The 10007-nt window shown below is 46.4% G+C and overlaps 1 protein-coding gene, 1 long non-coding RNA gene and 1 pseudogene across 3 annotated transcripts; 1 reads left to right on the top strand and 2 right to left on the bottom strand.

Moving 5' to 3' along the window:
• Window positions 1-851: 851 nt before the first annotated feature.
• On the bottom strand, window positions 852-2020 carry LOC133884871 (violaxanthin de-epoxidase, chloroplastic-like; annotated as a pseudogene).
• Window positions 2021-5112: 3092 nt separating this feature from the next.
• Window positions 5113-5512, bottom strand: LOC133919362 (uncharacterized). The gene is made up of 2 exons (XR_009909921.1): window positions 5408-5512; window positions 5113-5307 (listed from the first exon to the last, which is right to left on the bottom strand). It is a non-coding gene; the product is annotated as an uncharacterized LOC133919362 (long non-coding RNA).
• A 66-nt stretch (window positions 5513-5578) lies between these two features.
• LOC133919346 (uncharacterized) lies at window positions 5579-7752 on the top strand. Of its 2 annotated transcripts, none has more exons than XM_062363731.1 (4): window positions 5579-6041; window positions 6149-6443; window positions 7083-7259; window positions 7354-7752. In XM_062363731.1, exons 1-4 carry the CDS (start codon window positions 5985-5987, stop codon window positions 7503-7505), a joined length of 681 nt encoding a protein of 226 aa, XP_062219715.1. In that variant the 5' UTR covers window positions 5579-5984; the 3' UTR covers window positions 7506-7752. The 2 variants fall into 2 exon arrangements, with proteins under 2 accessions (XP_062219715.1, XP_062219706.1); XM_062363722.1 differs by having other exon boundaries at window positions 5583-6041; window positions 7077-7259.
• Window positions 7753-10007: the final 2255 nt, after the last annotated feature.

Here is a 10007-nt window from a genome sequence, read left to right as displayed (position 1 = left end):
TCTCAAAATGATATAGCCCATGTAAAAGAACAAAATGGCAAACAATAGCCTCATATGTACATAATTGTAACATAATTTTGAGAGTAGATGGTAACTTACTCTGCCGCTTCTCTCTATAAAATGAGCCCTAGGCAGAGAAGACCTTATTTTTTCCACTCATTCCCACAACTCTCTTCCTCTCTCTCTCTCCTTTTGGTTCTTGGTTCATCTCCAAGCTTGAACCCACTCCAGTGAAACGAGCTCTGGCCGTGCTCTGTATAAGGCTATTTTTCATGCCACAAAAGGAATGAAATGGCTCCTTTCTTGCCACTTGAACACATTGCAGTGTCATCTTTTCTGCAAAATGCCAGTTTCTTTTCCTGGAGCAATATGATAATGCAGCTTTGAACCTTTAGGAGTTCCGAGTGCCACACCCATCCTGCAACAGTTATCAACCGCATAAAGCTTCCATTTCTTCATACCACATTTCTCTAAAGCAGAGGTAGGGATGTCAATAAAGAACCGATCCTCCCACGAACTCATATAGGGATGGGGACAAGAAGTCGCTCATCATCCCCACTCCCCACTATATCCCCGAAATCTCTCACACACACACACACACACACACACACACACATATATATATATATATATATATATATATATATATATATATATATATATATATATATATATATACACGTTTTTCTTAGTATATAAATGTGTAAACATTACATTACGTAGAGTAAATAATAAATTACTCATATTTTTTCGTCTAACCTACAATGTTATCAATATTGTATTAATTATCCTCGTATGCATCATAAATTACTTATTTATATTATGTACATATTGTTAATATATAGAAATAATCAAATATAATTTAATTTTACATCTTCATTGAGAATCCAATCCTCGCAAAATTCCCGATGGAGATGGAAAAATTTTCCCCTAATAACTAAATAAGGATAAGGTTGAGGAAGCATTTCCGACGGGGATTGATCCATTGCCCTAATAGCCAGTCTTGTGTTTCCCACGTCAGGATAAGACCCATCTGGGGTAACAAGCACCGCTCCAGTGTATGCTAGCCCAGCAGCCTTTGCTGCACCATGATAATGGAACAGACCCCAGCTGAAATAATCTGAAACGTTAACAAATGTCCAAAATTCTTTGGAAACCACACCATTATCCAGCACACTGAAGTAAAATGTACCAGGGTTGCTAGCTTTTCTCACACGATACTTTCTGCGCCTCCAAACCAGCTTCCCTTCCAGAGTTTTGACCTGAAAAACAGGCTCATACCAAAATGAACCTTTAGCTTTCCCTCTGTAGAATAATTGGTACTGACATGGGAATTGATCATATGCTGGATTTTGTCCAGCTGCAACTCGCCAACTCCATTCGATGCTGTCTAGCCAACCAATAAACAGGTCTTCTGCAACTTCATGGCTTAGCTTTTGTTCTCTGAACATGGTTAGCGGTGTTACACTGAGTTTACTAGGTATGTCGGCATTGAGGTCCAGGCAATTTTCTTCTGCAAAACACAGAGAGAAAAGGCCTCTAGATGCGGACTTTAATATGATGCAATGCAGCGATAGTTGCAGACTTGATCAGTGGGAGAGGAGGAATTCATACACTGAAGGGCCTTCCTACAGTTAGGGTAGAACAAACAATTAAGTATTTGTGGACCACAGTTTTTTAACATAAAACTTAGGGTAGAAAGGCCTTTTGCTCTTAGATTTTTCAGCATTGCAATTGGCCTTATGTATGCATTAACCACAACAAGCAAGCAAAATCTAATGTCATCTGAATTGCGTCTTTCCCAGGCATTAGATATTGTCTTCAGAACTTCAGCTGATTCCTTTACGCCACTTGGTTTACCAATATTGGCTAGCTTGCCAAACATGTCCTGCTCTCCAGTGTATTGAACATATGTACCACCTAGCTTGTTTACTAAGGATAGAGACGACTGAAAGCAGATTACATTAGAAATTGTTAGACTATATTTAGACGTGATCACTCTCCTAATCTTCCCGGTCATTGTTTCCATAAGCTGGTTGTTAAGATATGGAAGGGTTTGGCCTATATATGTAACCTCTGGTAAATCAATCAATCATCGCGTGAATTATCTCTCGCTTTCATGGTATCAACGAGCGGTTCGCTCCTGCGACCCTCGCTTCCGCACCTCTAACAATCGCCGCCGGCCTCGTTCGTCCCTACCGCCGCCGCCCCTCTCTCTTCCGGCGTGCTCTCTCTTCTTCTCACCATAGCCTCCGCTTCCCAGGGGCCATCTCATGCCGCCGCTCTGGAAAACGCCGCCATCAAGGCGGAGCGTGCCGATCTCGCCCGTCTCCAGGCCGCCAAGGCGGACGCCACCCTCATCAACGCGGCCGAGGACGCCGTCACACGCCTGGAGGATCTCCGCGCCGCCCGGGCGCAGCTCGACGCCGACTTGAAAGCCGCCCAAGCCGCGGTCGTCCAGGCATATGCGGCGGCCCAGGCACACGCCGCCACCACTGCGCTCCATGCCCAGGCGGTGGCTATCTCCAACATCAAGGCCGCGATCCCCATCGTCCTCGATCTCGCCTTGACGAACTATACCAAGTGGAAGGCCCTGTTCCTCAACACCCTTGGTAAATATGAGCTGACCGACCACGTCTTGGTTGAAATTGATGACGACACCGCCGCCGATCCATATTGGGCGCGTATGGATTGCACTGTGAAATCCTGGATTTTCAGCATCATCACGTCGGAACTGATGGAGGTCGTTCACACCGGCACGCCGTCTGCCCGCGAGATGTGGCAGAACATTGAGGAACAATTCATCGGCAATAAGGAAACGCACGTCCTCATGCTCGACAGCCAGTTCCGTACTTTTGTACAGGGCACTCTCACCATCACCGAGTATTGCCGCAAACTCAAAAGTATGGCGGATGGCCTGGCTGATCTCGGGCACCCGGTGGAGGATCGCACCCTCGTTCTCTCCGTTCTTCGCGGTTTGAACGAGCGCTTTGAGTACATGGTGGCCCTCATCAAACGCCAGCGCCCGTTCCTGTCCTTTGTCACCGTGCGCTCCGATCTCGAGCTGGAGGAGATCAACATGCTGTCCAAGGCGCCCTCACAAGCCCTTGTCGCTGCAGCCCCTCCACGGACGACGACACCCGCAACGCCTGCTGGTGGCAGCGCCCCTTCGACTGCTGCTGCTGCTACCTCGCCTTCCGCGGCGTCTCCCTCTGGCAGCGTGGCCCACCACCTTTAACCTGATGACTGGGACGTTCCAGGTGTGGCCCGGCTACAACTCGGGCGTTCTCGGCGCTCGTCCACGCGCCCCTGGTGCCGGCGCTCCCACTGGTCATGCGCTGACTGCGCAGGGCACACACGGCGCTGCACCCGTCTTCGGTCTTCCGGGTGCGCCCCCTAGCTATGGCGCGCCAGGCGCGCCGACCCCCGGTTTTGGTGCTTGGACGCCTTCCCCGCTTGCTCCGTATTGGGATTAGCAGGCACTTGCTAATTCCTTCAGCACCATGACGCTTACTCCCCCACCGTCTAGTGAATGGTACATGGACTCTGGGGCCGATGCTCACATGAAGTCTTCGTCTGGTAACCTCTCCTCCTCTTCTCCCCCTTCATCGAATTGTCCTCCTAATATTATTGTCGGTAACGGGTCACTGTTGCCCGTTATCTCCACTGACCATACTAGTTTTTCTGCCGAGCACCCTTTATATCTTCATAATGTTCTTGTTTCTCCTAACATTATTAAAAATCTCATATCCGTTCGACAATTTACCACTGACAATTTTTGTTCTGTCGAGTTTGATCCCTTTGGCCTCTCTGTAAAGGATTTGGCAACCAGGAACGAAATCGTCCGCTGTAACAGCTCGGGGCGGCTCTACTCCTTCCATGTCCCGCCTCGTGCGCTCCTGGCTGCCACCACTCCTAGCACCCTCTGGCATCAGCGTCTTGGTCATTTAGGTGTCGAAGCTTTATCTCATTTAGTTCCATGCAATAAACGTGAGCTAGAACCCTTATGTCATGCATGCCAGCTTGGTCACCATGCACGACAACCTTTTGCTACATCCAATTCGCGTGCCATCAAGAACTTTGATTTAATACATTGTGATTTGTGGACATCACCTATGCCTAGCATTTCTGGCTATAAATATTATCTCATCATTCTTGACGACTGCTCACATTTTACATGGACTTTTCCCCTTCGGCTAAAATCAGACACCTTTCAGACCATCTCACATTTTTTTGCTTATGTTGCTACACAGTTTGGCACCACTGTAAAAACTGTCCAGTGCGACAACGGGTGAGAGTTTGACAACTTGACCTCGCGTCATTTTTTTCTCACCAAGGGCGTTACCTTGCGCATGTCATGTCCTCACACCTCACCCCAAAACGGTAAAGCCGAGCGCATTATCCGTACTTACTAACAATATCATGCGCTCTCTTATGTTTCAGGCTAGCATTCCTTCACCATATTGGGCTGAGGCGCTCAGCACAGCTACGTATCTTCTGAATTTGTACCCAACCAAAACACTGAATTTTTCCACCCCTTTTTCGCTTTATTCGGTGTCCCACCCACCTATGATCATCTCCGTGTTTTCGGGTGTAAATGCTATCGCTTTCAGAAATGTCTTTACTATTATTCATAAGCAATTGCACAGTTTCCTGACTTGTTATTGCAACATTGACTAGCATATCGCAGCATGATAACTCTTTCCTGAGGTCATCATGCTCAATCGAGTTGTCTGTGAATACAAACATTTCAAATCCCTCATCGACCCACTTCAGCCTACTAGCCTAAAAGAAACAAACCAGTCAGATGCACGCTGAAAGGCGGTAAACTGATACGGTCAAATTCTAGATATTAAAGAAGGCATATTCATAGAGAATAAACTGATATAAGCCCTTTCTCAGAAACATAAAGTTATTGCACTTAATTGTATCAAGAGAAGCAAGCAAAATACTGCAGACAGTGGCGTCAAGTTCAGAAGAATTGCATCAAATGATCAACAAGTACAGCTTAACAACAGTTGCAGTGCATACTAACACTTACGTGCGTGAACCAAGTGGTTCATAAAACAATACAATATGCTTGAGAAAAGTAGTAAATGAGGCAAAGACAACTACACATTAGCAACTTCGAAAACGAAATTATGTTCGTGTTCAGATAGTCAGACAATACTAGTTGCATATCCAAAATCGCAAGTATGGACAATCTAGCAGATAGTAACGTCCTCGTACCAACAAGACATCTTCACTTATCCAGCTATTCCAAATTAATTAACACATACAAGTCCGCCAAGCGCTACATATAATGTCCTGCAATACCGTACAAGCATTGGATAGCGTTAGAGTTCCATCCAAAAAAAAAAAGAGATAGCGTTGGAGTTGGACTGATGGGTTCAAAGCGGGGGCCTACCGTGTGGCGCATGATTTCTTCTTAGGACGTACACTTAATCGGGCTGACACTATCTTCTTCTACCACGGAGATGATGTGTACAGTCCTCACCAACGTTGTATCCTGTCCAGCGCCACCACCTCCTCGATCCCCGCGGGGGGGGGGGGCTGCGCGCGGTGGCTCAGGAGAGCACGAGCAGGCCATGCCAGAGCCACGCCCGTGGAAAGTGACGGTGCGCGACGAGGCGAGCACAGGAGACGGTCCACAGAGGCAGCGGTGGCGGGAGGGCTGGAAGAGGCGAGAGGCGGCGGAAACGGAAGCGGCAGCGGAGGCGGGGAGACCGGTCGCCATGGGAGGACGTGCCTGGGGGGACTCGAGTCCCAGGACCCTTCCCTCGGGACCAGGCTCGGTCGGGCCCTTATATGATAAAAAAGAACGGACGGGCTGGATAGTAATGCCCACACCCGCCCTCCATTAGAGCGGGGAAACCACGAGAATTCCCCAATCCGCCGCCACCAAATTCAAATCTCTTCACCAATTCCTCCCCTCCGCACCACCTGAGAGGCTGAGCGCTTGAGCCTGGGACCCAGCGATCGCCATGGCATCGGCGACGCTCTTCCTCGCCCTCCAGTGCGTGCAGTGCGCCACCCTGCAGGTGCGCGCGGCGCCGCCAAACCCCTCCTCCGCAAAACCCCATTCTGTTTGGTTAACCACTGATCTCTGATCCAGCTCTGTTTCTCGGTATCGTTTCGGTGATGTCAGGTGAAGCAGCAGCAGCAGAAGAAGAGCAGCAACAAGTGGGTGTGCGTGGTGTGCAACCAGCGCCAGTCCGTGCTCCGCGTCCACGCCCGGGGCTACCGCGCCGCTGACCTCCGCCGCTTCGTGCAGGACGCCAACATGTCCCGCGGCCGCCGCGAGTTCGCCCCTTTGGCCGAGGCGGCGGCGGCGGCCGAGGAGGAGCGGGATGAGATTCCCAGGGGGGAGAGGCGGATGGACTGGTCCGAGTACCTGGACAGTCCGAGGGAGCAGCGTGATGGCTGGGGCGGCGTAGATGGAGGTATGCTTGAAACGTGTTTTATGTAATGCCGCTGTTCATTTCAGGCGCTGGACGGTTTTGCTGAGGTTGAATATTGGATGATTGATGCTGTGCAATCAGGGTGCGATTACATGTAATGTGATTGGGGCTAGAATGAATTGGCAGAATTGCAAGCTTGTACGGTACACATTGTCGTTCAAGGCTGAATTGGGGCCTCACTAAGAAGCTGAAATTTCTGTATATCTGTAGTGGAAGCGTCTAAGGTATTGCAGTCTGAGATGCCTTGAGTTACTAGAGCAAGCCATAGATACTTGTGCCACGACTAGCATGTTGATGGCACCTTTTACAAGTTTTACAAGTTTGAGGTGTAGTTAAGGGACCTTTTGACTCTCAACATAGATCTACTAATGCTGTCAAACCATTATTCTAATACAGTTACCTCAATACTGCATCTAATTGCTTGATAGTTCATTGTTATTAGTTGTGGAGGTGGAGCCCAACAGTTTAATTGCTGCATTATGTATTCAGATGATGTTGTATAGTCTGTGCTTCTGAGAGCTGTAAGGCTTGAAATTTTGTTGTCTTCAGATTTTTGGACGTGTAATGGCCAAAATTGCAATGCATTGTCTTAACTGTTTTCTCGTCCAAATGTAGAAACAGATACAGGGATTGAAGTGACAACTGAACTGCCTCAAGAAAGGCCTAAAATTCGGCCTCCCAAAGCCCAACTGGGTGTAGCAGGAAAGAGACCCAAGCCATCAACAAATCCCACTTTATCCAAGAGGCAGCGGATTGAGCAAGTACCAAGTCCCTGGTCTGCGACTACTACTGCTGAAGGTAATACATGCAAATCCTAATCAGATTGTTACACTTGGACTTGTTCATGGCCGAATTATGAAAGTTGAAAGCATCCACACTTATTTTTGTTCAGCACAAAGATCAAAATGGAGCAAGTATTTGGACCCAATCTTCTCTGGAGAGAGAAATGGTTCGGAGAGCTCTGAGCAGCACTGGACTGAAACTGATCAATATGCCGCTACTGAAGTAGTAGTGGATGAGGAGGTACACCCTGATTTCATCTGATCCCGTATTGGATTGGAATGCGGAACACCTGTTTTGGTAGCAGGTAGTTTGATAGAGATGCAATGTGCTGTTAGATATTCTTTAGTATGACGTGATCTCCAGAGTAGATTGAGTTGAAGGAACAAAAACTGAATAGAAATTAGGATAAGCAATAAGTTGTCGAAACAATTGTTCCTTTGACGGATGCCGGGCACTTGTTAACGAAAATGATGTTTTCATCACATCTTGATATCTTGCTCTTTCCTCACCCAACTCCCATCTTTTGAGTTTCAGCTGCGTATGTATGTTCTTCACAAAAGAAAACATACATATGTATGTTGCAATGATAGCCTTATCGTAACTAGAGATCTTACAGAATGCTTCATACTAGTTTTGGTGAAACCTTTTTTTTTTTGGCTGAATAGATGAGTTCGACCACCTGTTACCTCAGTTAACAAAGTATCACATCACTCCTCCATTCGACTTCCTATAGCATGAATATGATGTGTTAACTCTAAGTTGTTGGCCAACAGTTTTTAGTTAGTTTCTTAACTGTCCTCTATGATGTTGTTAAAGTTGATTAGTCCTTTATTTGGAAACACGAGGAAAAAAAACTCTATTTCAATAGACAAATTGCTGCAGAATTCTTTATTGGAAGTATGAATATGATATTCTAACGTAGAAGATTTTGTTGGATGTATAGGAGGTTAAGCTTCTTTCATCTTTGTCTATGAATGAATGTTCCACGTCGAATTGATTTTTTCTTCACAAGAATACTCGCATTACAGACGCTTGCAATGATCAAATTTGAAATTGGTAGATTCCTGATTTTTTACCTTTTTAATAAAAAAACATGACGAAAAGGCATCATCGTACCACCTTCATGTTGATGAGATTGGAATGCACAAAACTTCAGAACCTGAAGCAACAACGAAACAAACAGAAAGATAACAGGGAAAGCGAAAACGGCAGGCAAAGTTACATCAACAGGATTGATGGGAATGAAGCGTGAAGATACATTAGTGCTAATGTAAAAATCTGTAGCTAGTCATTTTTAGCATAGCGCATGGTGCATCACCCTGAGGCAGAGCCAAATAATATTCTATCCTACTAGTCTCTAGACTAGCTCACTGAATCCGAATCAAGTGAATGAAGATGTTACTCCAGGGCAGCTAAGTTTTGCTGCAACTCGCTTAGTTAATTTGTTGCCGCACCTTTATAGCGTAGCTTATAGAAATATACAAGAATGAACAATGGATCATTATGGTAGGGCAGTGAGTGCAAGAGAAATACAAAATCGCATACTTTAGCTGACCAATTTCTGTGTTACTAAAAGAGAAAAGAAATAGCTTTATGTCTCTTTCAATCCAGTTTTATTTCCTTTTCATCATTAGCCCTCTTTTGCACCTTATAAAGTATAATCCAGAGAGATCGCACATAGTCTCCCTTACTTGGCAACACCATGCTTGTCCTGAGCCCTATCAGGGCATGAACAGAAGATAGAATGCTCGTTGCTCTTATGTCATTTTGAGCTATAGGGCCTTTGGTTAGCATGAATTCTTTAGAGCTTAGGTACACATCTGTCAAATTCCATAAGAGCAGAAGTAGTAGTAGCTTATGCACTTTGCCCCGTCGATTAGCACTGGCAAGCACAAGTTGTGCGTGTGCGTTGGCATGCTTTGAAGTGCGCCTTTAAAGCGATGAAGCGCCGGCGGGCCGTGGTATATATTCCCGTTTGATGCTGAGCAGTTGACGGCGACGTCCCAGCTGCATTTCTTCCATCGCATGTGGTAGTACCCGCCATGTCTTCATGTGCTTGTTTACAGTCTCCGCCTTTCCGGAGCAATTTGTATTTGGCCTTCTCTGTGTCATCACGCGATCCGGGTGGGTTTGGTGGTAACAGACTGACTGGAAATATCTCTGCACCATCTGAACCTCGAAAATGTCGGTTCTCTAATGTCAGAATCGCAGGGATCAGGAGACCCAGTTTGGTTGCTGCACTTTCTTGTGGTTGCTTGCATAGAATGTGAGGTGGTTGGGTTGAGTAAATTTCTATTCTGCAGCTAGAGTCACTTGACCATGTGGGCACAGCACAACGACGACAGTATAGGTCGCAGTAGATTTGTTTTTAAGCCGGTTGCAGTAGATCTTGATCGCCGTGTTGGTACCTATCTTGCGAGAGATCTGAACCGACGCAACAATTGCAAATATCTTCTGTGTCCTGCAGTTGAAATGCTGAATCTGCGGTGCGTAACCGTGCCAAAGTACACCACATAGTAACGTCATGCTAAATTGCTACTTGAATTTGATATGTCTAATTCTAAAATTTTGCTCTTCATTTTTGCTCTGAACTAAGCTCATGCCCTCGCATCCTCGTGCCCCGTACGTAACCCTCCGCTGGCCTGTCAATTTCTTTTCTTTCCCTTTTTGTTTCGACGGCCGGTTCAAGTGCTGAGGAAAATTACATACAATTGACAAAGCAAAAGGCCGCAGATATGGTAATGCGGCCTTCACTTGGTAGTG

This window comes from Phragmites australis, chromosome 1, assembly GCF_958298935.1.
Source record: "Phragmites australis chromosome 1, lpPhrAust1.1, whole genome shotgun sequence".
In the NCBI taxonomy this organism is placed as follows: Eukaryota; Viridiplantae; Streptophyta; class Magnoliopsida; order Poales; family Poaceae; genus Phragmites; species Phragmites australis.
The sequence above is the reverse complement of the archived record's forward strand: the minus strand, read 5'-3'. Positions and strand labels throughout refer to the sequence as shown.

Excerpts from the sequence above, each read along its gene's own strand:
- LOC133919346 (XM_062363722.1), top strand. The coding sequence starts at position 5,985 with ATGGCATCGGCGACGCTCTTCCTCGCCCTCCAGTGCGTGCAGTGCGCC. Across the intron at positions 6,042-6,148 it reads TGCAGTGCGCCACCCTGCAG|GTGAAGCAGCAGCAGCAGAA; the intron begins GTGCGCGCGGCG and ends CGGTGATGTCAG. Across the intron at positions 6,444-7,076 it reads CTGGGGCGGCGTAGATGGAG|AAACAGATACAGGGATTGAA; the intron begins GTATGCTTGAAA and ends GTCCAAATGTAG.